Genomic DNA, 17,888 nt, shown 5'->3' with positions numbered 1-17,888 from the left:
TCTAGTGCTTATTTTATTAGGCCTAGTTACAATTTATTTGCAATCACACAAGCAGTGGTACTACTGATAAGAAATAAGCATGACCTTCCACCACCTAATGTGCAGCACAACTGTAGAGCTCTAGTGCACGCCACCACACAGTACTGCAGATACCTCAGCTACTAAGCTATGTTCCCATACAAGCACGCTCCAGTTCTGTATTGCCAAAGCGGGGAATATTCCTTGCCGGTCCTGGTACAAAGTATGTAAATCTACAACACGAAACTTCTACTTCCCATCACAAGGAGTTTCCTTGGCCCTTAAAAACCAGTTGTTGACAACCAGACTGAAATTAGTGAACTTTAGATCGACTACCGGTACCTGGCATGTTAAAACACAAGACCACTGTGGAAATTACGAAACTGTAAGTATTATACACTTAATTTATAAAATCTTTTATGGTACGGATTATCCGATTTTTCGATTAACCGTTCAGTTCACTCCCTTCATTACCACGGATAATAGAGGTTCTACTATATTATGGATATGGCCATACAGAGTATGCTATCTCAATTGCATATAGGCTATTGGTACTGTACTACCGGTTATGTAATTGAAGTATACCTTGTGACTCAATGATATTTGGCCTACATACTGGTATAAATAAAACTAAGTAAACTCACATTCGAACTGTAACAATGAAATGCAAATATTCTCGTATTTCCTTTCCATGAGCATTAGAAATGTGTTGGAGTTAAATGTATACAGAGACGAAATGAATTAATGAAGATAGAAATAAGAACAAGGCGATGGACAGAAAGAAGAGGGGAGAGGGGTTGAGAAAAAGGAGAAGAAAATAATAAAAAAGAGTTGGTATGAAGAAGAGAATAACAAAAGGAGAGGAAAAGGAAATGAGGGAATTAAAAATGTAGCACTGTAAATCATAGAAAATTTTAAAGAACATAGGTAGTCAACATTACATCTAAGAGTGACGGGTTCACACCCAATGGAGGACAATGAATAAATATCCTTGTTATCACAAAATCAGCAAAGCCAAGGATTCGTTAAGTTATGAATTTACGAAATAAATAAAAATATTGGTACGCAGTAGTGATTACAGGAAAACTTTTTATAATATCCTGGAGCTAGACTTGCGTCTCAAGTTATTTATTCTGTAACAGTGAGATTTTAAATATCGTAATGAAGTATCAGAATTTATTCGAATATGGTTCTAGTTTAATTTACTCATTTCAAGAAGACATTTATTTCTATTTCGGAGGAAGTTCATTCCATATATTTGAATGGAACACATTAAAGCAATAACCAGAGGACACAATACATCCTGTAACCAAAGACATTTTATAGTTAACCACTGTAACTAATGCTAACCACACGTACAATAACATAAATACAGACATGGAAATCCTACACATACAACCCAAAAACTTAACCAAGTCCCCACACTGCCAGCTGCGCAGAAGATACGACTGGACCCAAATTGAAGCGATCACTCGCCGCCATCTTGAGGCGGACGGAAAGCAATGCTGATAGAACGCAATCGTAAAACAAACTAAGATTTATTACTATACAACATAAAAATAACCAAACATGAGCCTAAGAATAACAAGGATAAAGACAAATATAAACAGTGAAACGTAATCACCTGCATTCCTATAGTAGTGAGGTGCTCTCGGCTTTTCTGTCAATCTAAACTTGTTAGTTGGAATACAAGACAATTAAATAATAAAATAACCCTGCCATGAATCGTTATGATCAGGATGGCAATCTGCGTGTCGAGGTAGTCAAGTGACAACACACACTCACTATGTAAAACACAACTATTTATTTGAATGAGCAACATAAATTCGTAGCACAGAAAATGTTTTCTTCACAGTGTAACATAAAGCAAATCCAGCTAATTACCTTACATAGGTAGGTACTTCCCCACGCTGGCATCCATCTTCTCATACAACCTTGACATAAGCATCACTCAGCACACACATAGCCGTTACTTACAAATTGGCCACCTCTCAAACGTCACACAACAATGGGTGCCTTTATCGTGAATTCCATACTCTTTAAATTCGTTCTACTGCAATAACTAAATAAAACATAAGCCAAAACCAACTCACGGAACTGATTGTATATTGAGGTAGGCTTTTAGTTATATCACAGCTAGAAAAACGATCCACTGAAATAAAAATACCGACCATTATTTGACCAGAGTAGACTGAACGCAAGTCAATCAGGAAAATGAAAGCAGTTCAAGCTAATAAGTACATACCAAAACTCGCCGCTACATTCCACACGAATATCTTCTCCAATGCACTCACAGGTTCCCACAACACCGTGGACTCTGCAGCTTCTGGTAGGCTTATCGAACCCGGTTCGATCCCCGACCTACGTAGGAGCTCGTACCCTATCACACACACATCCTCAACTGCCGGCACACATCCGACCTGAACGAGTCCATCAACCAGACTGACGCTACTGCTGCGAACAACTCGCATCACAGTACAAAATTAACTCACGCCACCGACTTAACCAATCAGCAAGCGCTATTATAAAATAATAACTACTCCCTCAATAAAATAATAACTGCTCCCCCGGTCTCAACTCATTACAGGTATAGGAACAGAACCAGAGCATACGGAAAAAACAGAAAGTTGAGAGGAAAGCCATCTACGAGAAGTAAGAAGAACTAGATCAGAAAGAAAAAACTACAAGCCATCTATGATGAGTTAGAATAATTAAAACTAACAGAGAAAAGTATAAAGATAGAAAAATGTAAAAGAAATAGAAAGGAAAAGAAAGATGTGCCGAAATATAAACGGCACAGTAGTCTACAACAGCAAATAATTGAAGAAACTGGAACTGTCGGTCAGTAATCGTCATCTTTGTGAACAACAAATATTAAGCTGTTATGCTAAAACTGTCAATTAAAAATTCTTGTCTTTGTGATTAGGCCTATTCATATTTACACAATTCATCAAATCTGTACCGATGGAGTACCTGAAATATTTAATTAATCGAGTTAGGACATTAACTTAATCTTGCACACTGTGTGCATTTTGCTTAGGCCTAATAATAAATATTTCAATAAACAAGGAAATGCATAAACTGTTATTATTAAATCGAATATGTGCAAGAATGTCAAAATATTGTAACTAGGCCATATCTAGGTAGTATGAAAATACTTAACCAGATTTATTTTGCACTCACTTATTGATTCATAAATAAAATTGATTTAGAGAGATGCTGTCTAACTATCTTCTTGTGCAAAGCAGTACTGGTGGTGAATTGATGGTATAAATTTTTCGCGTTTAACAAAAGATAACCATTTACTGAGAAGCTCAGGCTTTTGCAATGGAAACCTAAAAAGAAAGTTTGCGCTTACTCCTATAAAACATTCTCTTCTATTAACACAATAAATATGTACTAATGTTCTCAGTCATATTACAATATCCTAATACAATATATGTAACTAACTAACTTGTGAAAAGAAATTTCCGAATCCTTCTTACGTCGATTTGTACAGTTGTATGCGGCACAACTATGCACCATGATTCCACTTACGGAATTTATATAGGAGTACGATGAAAATAAATGATAAAAGAACACTATTTGTACAGTTGTATGCAGCACAAGAGCACACGATGGTTTCACTTATAACAAAGAAATATGATTAAAATACTACTATTTGTATAGGCCTCATATGTAGCACAGTAGTTGGCCTACACTGTGATTTCACGTATATCACAGGAGAATGATTCATTTAAACTATATAAACACTATATATACACACACACTATTGATTAAATTAATACGCACTTACTCCTAACACATTCAATAATACTGAATAATCTTCTATGTTATTTCAAATTAGGCGGAGTCTTGATGTAAACATATTGTAGTCACATGACACTTACCCTCAAGATGGAGATGCACGAAAGTGTTCAATTTTTGGTCGAGGAACAGCGCTCGTAGTGAGTCTAGGTTAAACTATAAAATGTCTTTGAACTTAACACACTAGAACAATATGAAATATACAGACACACTAAAACACACCCTAATCAAATTCTCAACACACATCAATTTCAGAACACACACTATATGACACAACTCTTCATCACACGAACGCACCCACACAACAGGCAGCGAAGTTGAGATGGCGCCAAGACTCAGAAGGTTCTGAGGATGGTGTCAAGTAGCACCAAAACAGCTGTAAGCCGCACATGCTTACGTAATTAACACGAGTAAGATCGCCATTTAATCAGGTATTTATATTCAAGTGTTAAAAGTAGTGTACGAAAGATTCAACATGGATTATCAAGACTAATCCCATTTATTAAACCCACAACTGCACATACTCGTCATACTCATATATATTATTTACTCATATCAGGATGTTTATTCCGAATAATGGAAGAATGTTTATTCCATATTTTTGAGTGGGAATAATTGTATTCAGTAAAACAACCACTGCTTATACCTACATTAAGAGTGCAGTAGACAAAATTTAGTGGCCCTCTCTCACTCATGCTAAAATTTACTTTTGGTGCCTTCATCTTTGTTATTATTTTGTTATTGAGGATGGTTTATTGTTCACTAGAAGTTTATTTACTTTAGAAATGGTATCCTTAATAATATTGCCAAATAAACAGAGACAAGAGAATTTTTTTCGATCATAGATAGCTGTGTTAGAAGTAATTAGCATTATGATAGCTACTTAAATGAAGGACATAGAAGGCAATGAAACGTGATAATCATAGGATTAGGTTGCTTCATTAGGAATTATTTACTTTGTCGTGGGTAATGTCAAGTCTGTTCAATGAAACTTACGAAGCATGGACCACTATTGTCTTCTAGCATACTGGTACAGATCAAAGTGTTATCAATAGTATAATTGTGTTGAGCAAAGATATTCCTGCATGTATTTTTGTTTATGATCTCGATGTACACTTTTTTCAAAATGGAAGGATTCTTCCCAACCTGCAATCACAAAAGAAAAGAATTCCCTTTGAAATCTATTATGGAATCTCATCTTCAATGTAATTATATAATATAGGCTATACACAAACATATATTATACGTACCATAATTCAGAATGAAACCAAGCTATGTAAGTTTTTCTCATTTACACTTAAAAAATTGAGGTATTTTAGACAGTGTTTTTACATTATGAGATAAGCAGTCTTCCAGAATATAATACAAATTAAGATGAAAGAGAAGATGTATAAAATTATGTACCGTAATAGATTTTTCTTTCAATAGATAGCCTATATTAAAAGTTTGTGTATATATGTGTGTGTGTGTGTGTGTGTATACCAGTATATACATATATATATATATATATCTGTCGTCGTTGTGTTTGCAATAACTCCTATGTGACATATTTATCGATTTTCAGATTTTTGCCCTATTAAATAACTTAAATAGTGATACAACAAATAATAAAATCTCTTATATGTAATTATGTTTCTTTGTTTCGAAAATGTAAGAATTCATAGTCTCTTATGTATGGCTGCCATAGGATGAATAAATGTGTTTTTTCTTCCTACTGAAAAATTTTATATTTTGCACATAAGAGTTATGGCAGGAACGACTAGGCCTATATATATATATATAGTGCATACAGTTTACTTTTCCACCTTCACGGTTGCGATAGTGCACAGTGCAGTTGCACACTGCAAGCATGGAAAGATTAAATGTATGCACTATATGTATATATTATGTAAACTTCATATATTATTTTATAATTATTAATATAAAATCACATTTATAACCTAGTCTTACCTGAGCATTTGGCATACTGGTGTACAGTAAGGTACCGGTACTTTATGCTTTTTTACTTTTCTGTATTTTTTTTTTTCTTGTATTAAATACCTACAAAGCTACAAATTCATAAATATGTCCATAGTATAATCAGAAACTAGATTAAGACTTAGAAATAAGATTGACGAAGCCATGATTTGTAAAGATCTTTATGGTGAATAAATTACTACTACTACTACTACTACACACAGAATTAATCAAAATTCTGAAGTAAGCATACCGGTAGGTATTACTATTTTTTGTTTAGAACATATTTCCTCAGAAAATAATTTTCTCTGTGACCGGTACATGTAACTGCTTATTCGACACTTTGATCATTTTTAATAGCAATTACGTAATTGCTGTTTGTGTGTTCTACAAAATAAAAAGTGGCATATAACATTTGTGTGGTGGTAAATATATGAATTTTACTATTATGTGTGGCGAACTTATCATCAAAAGGAGTTAATCACAAGAAAGAATAGAAATTATGTGTCGTTTATTACAACCTCAGTCACTTTGTTTTGTGGAACGCCTACAATGAGGTCAAAAACAAAACATTTTTGTATCAGACTCAGACTCGTGGAGTATTTTATAGGAAAGTTATAGTCATTTAAAATTCCAAATTACTGAGTTTCACTTATAACAACAGTAAACAGAAATGCTTGTGACTAGTTTAAATTGTTGAAGGAATAACAATATTTTACGGTTTAAAACAGGCTTGAAGTGAAAATTATTTATGTTTTTACTTACAGAATCCCAGCCGACTACAGTTGCTTTACTTCCAACGTCTAAATTCTCTAGATCTGTAGAAAGATCAACTGGTTTGACATTAACTTTATTTAACTTGAATGGAGGATTCACCTGAAGAAAAAAAAAGTTGACATAAAACAAAGAGAAAATACACGAATTTCGATGAAATTAACAAAGAAATATGAAGTTGAGGGAAATGCAATAGAAGATTCTTAGTTGCATATTCCACCAAATAATAAGTTGTATCAAGTGTCTTGATAATAAGATTTGTAGAGTAATATGTGTGTCACTAATAAAATGTGTTTTTGTATGCTGAGGTTTAGAATACTGAAAGAGATCGGAATAAATTTGACTGTTGTCAGTGAGTCCCAGCGAACATTTCTGGTGTCCCTGTTGGCCGACCAGCAGCTTGTCTCCCCTGCTACCACTGCTGTTTGTATGCACAGCGCTTGGCTGGATTACAACTTACACACTACGGTATATTAATGAATTCAATAAGTTTAAAAAATTGGACATCCCAATTCGACTATTCTCACGAGTTTGTCCTCCCTTATTTGCATGGCTAGTGAATCTCTCAATATTTAGCTTATTTATTACTCCTGGCTGGTGTTTATGTTATCCTCCACGCATCAAGTATGTCTGCAGTAAAGTCACGCAGTGAGTCAGCTAAAAATAAGTGCAGTTTATTAGGCCTATGTTGTGTTGTGTTTTGCAATGGTCACATAGTGAGTGTGTGAACGTGTACATATTATTTCAGAATGCACAGTGTCCCAGGGTATATATTACAATTCACAATTGTAATTAGTTTATTAAATACCGTACCAGTAATCATGTAACTTAATTTGTCATCTAGTTTAAGTAAAGATTTAAGTTCAATAATCTTCTGGCTTATGCATATTTTTCTGTTTCGATTTTGTCTTAGGCATAAGCCTACCTATAATTTTCTTTTGTATTACTGTAACAGTATATTATCATGTATTTCCTTTTTATCCTCTGGTTGAGTGGAAGAGAAGGCATCATGGCTCTAACTCTGCCAAAACAAATAAAACATTATTATTATTACTGCTGCTGCTGCTGCTGCTTGCTGCTGCTGCTGCTGCTGCAAGAAACCGATTTCTCAAAAAGTTAATCAGATAAAGATCCCCTTGCTGATGAATGTAGCTACCATATATATATATATATATATATATATATATATATATATATATATTCTGCAAAAGAAAACAGTCTTTCTACAGGTGCAGTAGGACATAAACTTGTATTATACCGGTAGGCCTATTTGACAAAGGCTTGTTTCACTACTGGATAATTGTCTAGACTGTTGAGGGTTTTCCCTTTGTCATTAAAAACTGTATGAACTCATATTCCATAATAGACAATTGTTTTCCTTTTTATTTTCAGTGTCTATTGTAGTTGAGTTGAAAACATAAAAAGTATTTTGAGTATTATAAAATAATAGAAAATACATCAATTTTATGTATTTAAATAACAAATACGAAATACGATACTTTCGAAAATCCTTTCAAATTACAAAATACAAATGTACTGTATTTTAAAATACATGTATTTCAAATATTATTCAGCCCTGTTGATAACATAATGATGGAGAATGATAGTATTACACAAACTACAGTACCAAGACTTTTACAATGCTTTATGTTTGTTGTAATTTAAGGAATGTTGGAAAATAGGAAGTTTATTTTTTCATCAAAATAGCAGTAATTATTTTATTGTTAGCGTGTTAACCTTTCAAGATCATCGGTTCAGTTCATGAAATGCTATTAGTGAATTATAAAAATGTTTAAAAGATCCAATTTTCTTACCTTGAAAACTGCGATGTCATATCTGTGAGCGTCATTATCATTGAAAGATTCATGAATAATGATGTCTGTAATCTCATGTCGAGTTCCTCCTCTATCCAGATCATTTGTACCAGACACCACAGAAATTTTTGACTTTGGGGTTCTGAGAATACATTTCAGAAATTAATATTTTAAAATTATCAGTACCGGTAGTAAACTTTCGAAAAGAATTTGTTAATTCAACTATTAAAAATAATATTCTTCAATTACTTGGCAAGTAAAACAGACTAATTACAATAACAGTAATGGTTTTTACAAACAAATTTTTGTAACTAACTTATCATGTAGGTTTGTGCATTTATTAAAAATACATAATCCGTATGTATCTTGAGGTTTTATTGAAAACTTATATATCATACAAAAAAAAAAAAATATTATTGTGGGCATACTAAATGAAGAAAATTTGATATCATCACTTAAATGGATGCACAATAAATATTCGGACAGTCAAATTTTACACATTATTTTTTTTTCTCTCCAATTATTGATCATTTCACACATTCAATACACTACCTATGTAGTATAGGTCATTAGTTATCTCGTGAAACCAAATGCTTGTGTGCCCCATAGCGAGCTCGCTAGCTACCAGTAGTAGCGAAGGAGGGAACCTTCTCAGTACACTTTCTTCCTCTCCTGATGAGCAGATAGGTTTCATGAGATAATGAATGGCCTGATTTTATAATTGCATTAAATCTTCTGGCAGTTGCTATCAAAAAAATTAGATGTGATTTTTTTTATACATTAGGCCCATCATTTCTCTCAAAGCATCTTAACCTTAGGCTTTTTGTGCTATCTATGTTATATTAATACTGATTCATTAACTTGTATTCTTAATTAAGATACCAGTACACAGTCCAGTTATGGAAGTTCAGTGTCCTCTGGTTCTAGAGATGCTATTCCAAAGATAAGATATCTTCTGCGGGTCAAAGCATCACAGAAACATATAATGTGATCGTTTGTTTCAGTTTCCTTCTCGCATAATCTACGTCCTAGGTTGTTCACAAACAAACCCATTCTATTTAGATGGTTTTTCACAGGAGCATGGCCTGTGAGAAGAGCTGTAATTGCTGTCAGTTGTTGAAATCTGTTACTGGTACAACAGTGGTTCCCAAACTTTCTGAAGGCCTGACCCTCTTTTGGATGATACATCTGTTTGTGACTTCCCACTACCATACCAGTACTTAACTACTTACGAAAAATACAAATCCCTGTAAAATCGAAAACAAAGTTATATATTTTACTCAAAACTAGTGAATATCATCCAACTTCTAATGTACCAATACCTGCAAGATGAGAAATCGGATTATGAAAACTTATTTTACAATTCTCTTTGGTTTCTTAGACCAGTGGATCTCAACCTTTCAGAGACTGTGTCCTGGTAAATTCTTTTTCTATAAGATGAGGGCCCGATCCCAACAAATTTATTCATACATTTAATTAACATAAGTATCAATAATTGAATCAGTCATTTTAGAAAGGGCTCTAGTCAGTTTTTTTACTAAGTCTGTTAAAAATACTTTTGTATTCGTCATATTTGAATATACACCTTTCTGTTAAGAAATGGCATTATTCCATGGATCCATTAACTTAAGACGTACAGAAACTGCACAATTTTCACAGCATATTTGAAATGGCCCCATACTTGGAATAAGGCCATTTTTATGGAGATCTGATTGCTGTTGTTAGTTTGGACTGAAGTCCTTTCTCAAATGACAGATTCAATTATGGCGTACCGGTAATCATAAAATTTAACGAGTATTAATACACTATGAAATCGGTGTGACATGTTGAGAAATAATTTAATTAGACCTAATTATCAGTCACTGGATTAATGAAATTTTGTAGCATATTATAGTTTCCTCAAGTCAACATTATTAATTAATTTATGCAAAATTTTCAGTGACATATCGATGGTGTTCAGGTAAAAGAGCTTATCGCAAAAAGGAAAAAATTTTTCAGGAACAGTTGTAATTAAATTTTAACACATTATTATTAGTTACTTTATGTGAAGGAATGTAAACATAATTAAAAAAAAAACATATCTTCACGTTTTGTAATGAAATTTTAACTAGGATTTACACTAATTACAGCAAAAAAAGTCACATTTAAAACATGAGAGTTAAGCCCTTTTACCTAAACATCGTCGATATTATCCCTTTCTGCCCACAAAGACTTGTAAAATGTATAACATTTATTATTTCATTATTACATTGATTTTAATGATGTTGGTTTGAAAAAGAAATGGTAATGGGAAAAATGATTATGCACAGTAACTCACCATCAGTGATGGCTATTCAAGTGAAATAAGTGAAGGCCACCTTCACCCCTTTTTCGTGCTTTAATAAAATAATCACATTTTGTAAATAAACAAAAATAAAATGCATTCCTCACTAAACCATATTTTGCTCTACTTTTTAATCTGTCTTGCTCAGCTTAATCCGCTCAGTTAACCTCCTTCTGGAGTAGTACTTCAGAAGAATCCCTCACCAATCAGGCCATGTGGCTAGCAGATGAGGTAGTGAAAGATTTGAATGCTGAAGGTTCGAATGAGACTTTCCTCTTCGCCTTCAGTAAACAAACTGCTTGCCATAACAATGAGTTGCTTACTGTGAACTGCTGACCCTTAACACGAGGGTGTTATGAAGGTCTGGTACAGAGGCATTCACCAAGAATTGCTCTCTCGTACAAACATTGGACTAGGGTAGCAAACTGTAATATTTTGTAACTAAATAAGAAAACTTAAAATATTGTGTAAAGAAATGCAAATCGAGCTTTCAGGTATAACTCCCTGTAAAGTTGATTTGAATAATTTTGAGGGAAAAATTGTTCTAGGGCCTGGTATCGAACCCGGGACCTTTGGTTAAACGTACCAACGGTGTCTGGTAGAATTGCCGGGTAGCTCAGTTGGTAGAGCGTTGGTACGTTTAACCAAAGGTCCCGGATTCGATACCTGGCCCTAGAACAATTTTTCCCTCAAAATTATTAATTGTGTAAAGAAATTAAATATTGTTTAGATTTAAGATATAACATATATATTTCGTTTTTTTTTTAACGTTGGCATCTCTTGAATATTACGTTTTATGTAGGTTTTGAAATACAGTAGAGTCTCACAAACTCGACCTAATGTGGCTGAGAGCGTGTCGAGTTATGAAAATGTCGAGTTTTGCGGATGTGTAGAAGGGTTATATAAAACACATTATTTCAGGGTATAATATATTAAAAACTGAATGTTCTGAACATATAGGTGCCAAGAGAAAACAAAATCTAATCTAAAACCATTTATTTTTAAAAATAATTTTAAAACTTACATATACATGAAATTATTAGTCTTTACTTATGACTTTTAGAGAACCTGGAGGTTCATTGCCGCCTTCACATAAGCCCGCCATCATTCCCTATCTTGAACAAAATAAATCCAGTCTCTACCATCATATCCCACCTTCCTCAAATCCATTTTTATATTATCTTCCCATCTACGTCTCGGCCTCCCCAAAGATCTTTTTTCCTCCGGCCTCCCAACTAACATTCTATATGCATTTTTCTGATTTCTCTTCAGCTTTCTCTTACCTCTTTCTCACCATTGCAACTATTTCACTGTCGCCTATTCCGTCCCATCCATTCTTCAATATCATCATCATCATCAGTAGGGGGAAGTCTTGCAGTACTGACCGCTTAAGGTTTTTGGGTTATAAATAAGAAAACATTCAACTTTTTGACACACTCTTTTGATATAATGTAAGTACATATATTATTGAACTCAATGGTAATTACAAAAAAATTCAGAAATTAATATTAATACAAAACCTAAACAAATTAAATGTCCATAAAATCGATACAATCAGAAAATTGGCAGCAGTACCGGTCACACATTACTTTTGACAAAAATCACATTCATACGTGTCAGATGTCTCAGGAATACTGGCACAGGCTTCGTGAGCCCACATTTGGCATGAAGAACATTGATCCAATCTTCGTCATGAGATTCCCCGCAAAAAATGCATGTAGTTTCCTCCTTTTCGTCATTTTTCTTAGTTGTCTTTCTTGAGCTTTTTGGGAAGAATTTTCCTGATAAGGGGCGTTTCCCACGCACTAGGCTCTTGACTTCTCTCTTCAGCTTTTCATTATTTTTTTTCTTCTAGATATGTCTTGTAAGGACTGGATGTCAAAACCTCACTTCTTTCAGATATTCGGCGTCGACTAACTTCTCGCTTCTTACTGGCATCCGGAATTGGGCTGAGCTGCTGAATTGTTTCCTTTACAACAGTGGTATCATTAGGCCTAACAGTAGGAGTAGGCCTATTAGGACTAGTCTCATGATGTAAACTTGCCTTAGGTGCAGAAGTCATGTCAGGGATTGGAAGCATAGGCCTAACTGTTGGGCTCTCAGTTTGATCCACGTTCGATTGAGCTTCACCTATGCTCTCTTTGGGAGCACCAATGAGGAGTCTTTCATTCATGCGTTGTCGAGGAAATATGAAAAATGGTGGAATGTACTGACCCCCAGCATTCATACAGAATAGTACAGTAACACTTCTTCCCCTTTCAGCCGAAGTCAGTTTACCCACTTGACAGTTCTGTTTCAGCGAAATAACTTTGAAATGTTTTTGTACAGTAGTGACACTAGTTTCGTCACAGTTATAAATTTTATAGGGTGTGAATTCATATTTTTCCATTAGATTTGTAAGACTCTCAAAGAATCGATTGACTTGTGGCTTGTTAAACCCAATTGATCTATTAAGGCTTGTCGATTCAGGAGTTTGGAGAGACAAATTCGGGTGCCGTTTCATGAAATCATAATAAAATTGAATTGATGAGGAATTTTTAAGGCCTCAGCAAGTTGAAAAGCTAGATTCAAAAACTCTTTCCTTGTGAGTGGTAGTAATCTATCAGATAGATCTTTCACATGATTCAATAGAACTCCTTCAAATTCGGCATTGAACGTGGGTTTAAAACGGCCAAGTGCAGGAGTGAATATAATTTCCTTACCTCTTTTTACGGCAGAAATACGATCAATCAACGTATTTTTGGGGATATTGTATATTTCAGCAGCTTTGCGGATAGAAATTTGGCCTGTTAACACATTCTCTACAGCTTGTTTCATAGAATCTGGATGTCATTTTCCTTTGGAAGGTCTACTTATCACTGGAGGCATCATGAACGTCCTATAAAAATATTAAACGAACATAACTTACTTGTAAGAATATGACCGGTACTGCAAGATCAAGAGGTGACCGGTACTGACTGACACATAGCGAAACATATAATATTTTTTTCTATAGCACCATTATGTTATGTAACATGGATCATGCACAAAAGTAATTCATAAATCATGACTGAATCGAATGAAACAAGATTTATAACGATACTTACCGAATTGCCTTGTCAATTTAGATTTAGTCGATTCGCGCCACAGCAAACAGAAAAGTCTTTCAACGGACTTTGTTAACGAATGAATGTAGATTTAAGTTTGAATTATTTACCAGTGATTATTGACTGTTAGAAGTAACGTACACTACATTTCGCGTCCTGCTAATTGTTGTCGGTATTTAAATACACACACTGACCGGTACTGTATGCTGACCGGCGCTACAAGACTTCCCCCTAACTTCTTTGCAGCCCGGAATCTTTTTTAGTAAGTTCATTAACTCAACATTCTCTACGACCTTGGAACTCGTTCCCACCTTGGAACTCGTTCCCACCATGGTCAAGCAAGCGAACAAGACTTACAGGCTGAACCTCGTCCCAAGATCCTGAAATCCATCCTACTACATCCAGAGGTCAATTTTCGAGTTTCTGGGAGTCTACTGTTTTTTAAATATTATGTAATAAAGAATGTTGGTATAAAATTTGAAAGTGTCCTGTAACACCTCTCACCCACGCTGACCAATGACTCTGTTTTTAGTCTATACGTATTCTTTGTCGTGACAAATGCAGTGAAGTATTATGGTAGCAAGTGTATTATTATTATTATGAAAACATGAATCCGTTGAAAGATTTAGTGGGTAATCTTTTGGAGACATCATTCTCTCGTTGTTCTGTAGAAGATAAACAAGATGTTTTAAAGTACGGCAGACCGACATTTCACATTAATATAACTGTGGAGCAAAGTATAAGGCAAAAGATTCGAAGGCGATCTGAGAAACGTAATTTTGTCCCTACGAATTTATTTGTGATGTTTGATTTTTTTTTAAGGCAATGCATCAGTGAAAATCCTAAAATTTGTATTTATTAACGTATGGACTTCAAATTTTTACCAGATCATGAAAATGTAATGTTACTACAACACATCAAATTGCATTAATTGTATAATGTATCATTCCTGAGATGTTATGTTTTAATTAAACTTTTAATCGGTAAATTTATATTTCATCAATATGCACCATGCATACAAATTTAATATTTGCCTCACAAGACCAATATAAACACACTGATTTGGGGTTTTTAAGAAACTGTTGTCACTTTTCTATTAAAAAAAATTTAAATATTGATATGATTTTTCTTTTTGCATTTTACATTACCTGCCAAAGAATTTTTAAAATTGTATGATCATTATTAGCACTATGAAAAGGAGTCCAAATCAGATTTTTAGTTCAATGTTTATACACAATTCCTGAAAATTTCAAGACAATTGCATGGAAACTGTATCACATAGTAAATTTGGTGTAAAAAAAAATTAGAGAAAAATGAATGTGAAAAACTGTACATTACCATCATCCTGTTGTCCTAGAACTTTCCAAAGGAAAACGCCGTATTAAAATAGAAAGTTTATTAATAATAAAATACTGAAAAACTAAAAAACGTATTTTTCCATTTTTTACCAAAATTTCACTGATGCATCGCCTTAAGTTTTCTCTTCAACAGAATATTGCTTTGATGTATGTGTAGCTGCATAATATTACTATATATTGGAAGTTGCATGTTCTGAAGTTGATTTAAAATATCAGTAGCTACAGTTTATGAATATTATTGTGATTTTGAATTTTTATATGGGTAAGTAATATTTCTTCATTTCTTGTGTAGGTAGGACCTACTCTTTTAATTTTATGTGTTGTATAAAAAATTGTGTTAGATTTTTGTCTTTTTTATATGTGAACTTGTGGTAAGTTATATATTGTGTGGAAATTTGTTGGAATAGTGAATTCTTCGATGTTAAGGGGACGTAACCTCCGAAAAAGTTACAGATTTGTATATATATATGCTGTGATTTTCATGAAATTTAAGAAAATGGTGAAAATGTTACATTAATCCAATATGTCTACTGTATAGCTTACAAAATCGTTCGCAACGTCATCAATGACGTAACGGTCATCCATCAATTTCAGAAAATTACCTAGAATTCTATTGGCCTTCACCTAATTTGTCTGGCACAAGCCGCCACTGCTCACCATAGAAGTCAGCTTAGGAGGGGAAGCAGCAGAAGGGTGTTAACATGTCGGCAAAACACTTATCACACATGCACAAGTCATATGTTTTTTATATGGAATGTATACAATTTTATGTATAAGAATGTATGAATCTCTCAATTCTAAACACTAGTTCCAACACTAATTGTTCCTACTAGGAATTTAAAAACACAGCACATTAACATAGGAATAATTTTAAACATTTATTGAAAAGTCAACCTTAGTGATTAGTTTATTTTATTTTTTTTATTACATCTGAGAATTTTTAAGGTTTTAGTGAGGCTAGTGAGCCTTTTTCTGCTGTTTTCTGTCTGTTAGCTTGTTAATTCTAGGATGAATTGAAGTGATAGCCAAACGAGACAGTCAGAAATTTGCAGGTGGTTATTTTGTTTCGTTTTAGGCACAGTCATGGCAGAAAATGCAGTTTCACAAAGAAATGTGGTGGAAAAATAAAAAATAAATCAGATTGTTATTTCATGTAGACTAAATTTGGACATTCATTTTTCATTTTTAACCAGAATTTCGAATTACTCATAGATTTAAAAGTACTTTTCAGTCCTTTGTCTGATGATAATTCAATGAGTTTGTTGTTGTTTAGTTAAATGTCCGAAAACAGGTCTGAACCTCACAAGTGATACCAACATGGCACCACTTGTGAGGCAAATAGGCCAGGAGATAATGGGGTAGGGTGGCCAGTTCCTTCCCCCTCCATTGCATACATCGTCGATTAGCTACATATTAAACTAATCACACTTCAGATGCACACAAACAATAGTTCTTCCTCTGACACATATCAAGTGAGATATATCGGTAATTACTGCCTGATAATAGATGTACACATCATTCAGAACCTCAGTCAGGGGTATCAAGAAGTTTAGGGGTTCCTATACGACAAAGGATTGTATGTGTTCAACAAAAGGGTTCAGAATTCACATATTTTGTCTCCGGGATATTCATGTTCGGGATAGTACTTTTCAAATGATATCAACATTTTCAAGTGGGCTGCAATAATATCTGAGACCGAATCCTCTGAATTGAAATCGTCTGCTTCTATAAAATTGTCTGAGAACGACTGAAATAATTTGCTTTTATATTTTAAGAGCATCTCTTTTACGCATGAATAATTAAATTGGTTTGTTGACTATATGGTTTTTTTTATTTTATTTTATAACTACTGAAACATTTTTTTTATTTTCTATGTTCAATGTTGTTTCTGTTTCTAAATGCAACATAAATGTATGTTAATAAGGCGTTTTTTTGTTTTATTTTGCTAATCATCTCGCGTCCCCCCTCAGGTCTTTACACGACCCCTCTGGGGTCGCGACCTTTAGTTTGGAAACTGTTGTGTTACAATGAAGTGGGTAATATTTCAGGTCTTGGAATGTAGGCTTTCATGGCCAGCGTTATATAGATCGATGTTATCTGGGCTAAAGGGCCATGGTCTGTTGGCGCTGTTGCTACCATATGTTTCATCTGCTGCTACAGCAGACATCGTCAGTGGTGTGGCACACAGAAGCGCAAAGATTACCTAGATTGCAAACACCACCCAGATCGAGTCAAGGCCCCACCAAGAGAGGTACCGTATTCCTGCCATACTTTAAACAGGTTACAGATCGCATCAGCAAGCTATTAAAACAACACGATGTAGAGACAATCTTCCTTCCAACGAAACAGACCCGCAGTTGGTTACATTCGACTAAGGACAAACGTGACTGATTATCGACTACTGGAGTTTACAGAATCCCGTGCTCCTATGCATCAGTATACATAGTTTCAAGACCCGAATTTCTGAACATAGAAGAAACGGCCACCTAGGCCACATATTTAAGTTGGCAGTAGCCGAACATGCGTATAAAGAGGGGGAGCACAAGATCAGGTTCGAGGACACTGACATCCTAAACTGGACGCCACACTTCTATGCCAGATTACATCGAGAGGCCATTGAAATCTACAAACACAAGAACAACTTCAATCAGAAGGAAGAAGGCCTTAAAGTCAGTCAAGCATGGTACCCAGCCCTGAGAAACACGCATTAAACCATTCATACAGCAATTAATATTTGAGGAGAAAATCCATA

The 17,888-nt window shown here is 34.3% G+C and overlaps 1 protein-coding gene and 1 long non-coding RNA gene across 7 annotated transcripts in view; one reads left to right on the top strand and one right to left on the bottom strand.

Annotated features, from left to right (window-relative positions):
• Positions 1-7,646, top strand: part of LOC138715344 (uncharacterized) — a 78,447-nt gene extending 70,801 nt beyond the window's left edge. For 2 of the 3 annotated variants that reach the window (XR_011336245.1, XR_011336246.1), the window contains exon 4: positions 4,081-4,829. This is a non-coding gene — a long non-coding RNA (uncharacterized lncRNA). Of the gene's footprint in view, positions 1-4,080; positions 4,830-6,548 lie in introns of those variants that run through there. The other variant, XR_011336244.1, reaches the window with a different exon arrangement.
• LOC138715342 (mite allergen Der p 3-like) overlaps positions 1-17,888 on the bottom strand; it is a 126,736-nt gene that overhangs the window by 4,933 nt on the left and 103,915 nt on the right. For 3 of the 4 annotated variants that reach the window (XM_069848157.1, XM_069848159.1, XM_069848161.1), the window contains 3 exons: positions 8,370-8,511; positions 6,547-6,657; positions 4,822-4,971 (listed from right to left, as the gene is read on the bottom strand). In XM_069848157.1, the coding sequence (XP_069704258.1) occupies positions 4,822-4,971; positions 6,547-6,657; positions 8,370-8,511 (403 nt within the window). The remainder of the gene's footprint in view (positions 1-4,821; positions 4,972-6,546; positions 6,658-8,369; positions 8,512-17,888) is intronic. The other variant, XM_069848158.1, reaches the window with a different exon arrangement.

Source organism: Periplaneta americana, chromosome 15 (genome assembly GCF_040183065.1).
Source record: "Periplaneta americana isolate PAMFEO1 chromosome 15, P.americana_PAMFEO1_priV1, whole genome shotgun sequence".
Classification (NCBI taxonomy): Eukaryota; Metazoa; Arthropoda; class Insecta; order Blattodea; family Blattidae; genus Periplaneta; species Periplaneta americana.
Note: the sequence above shows the minus strand (reverse complement) of the source record. Positions and strands in the feature narration are given on the sequence as shown.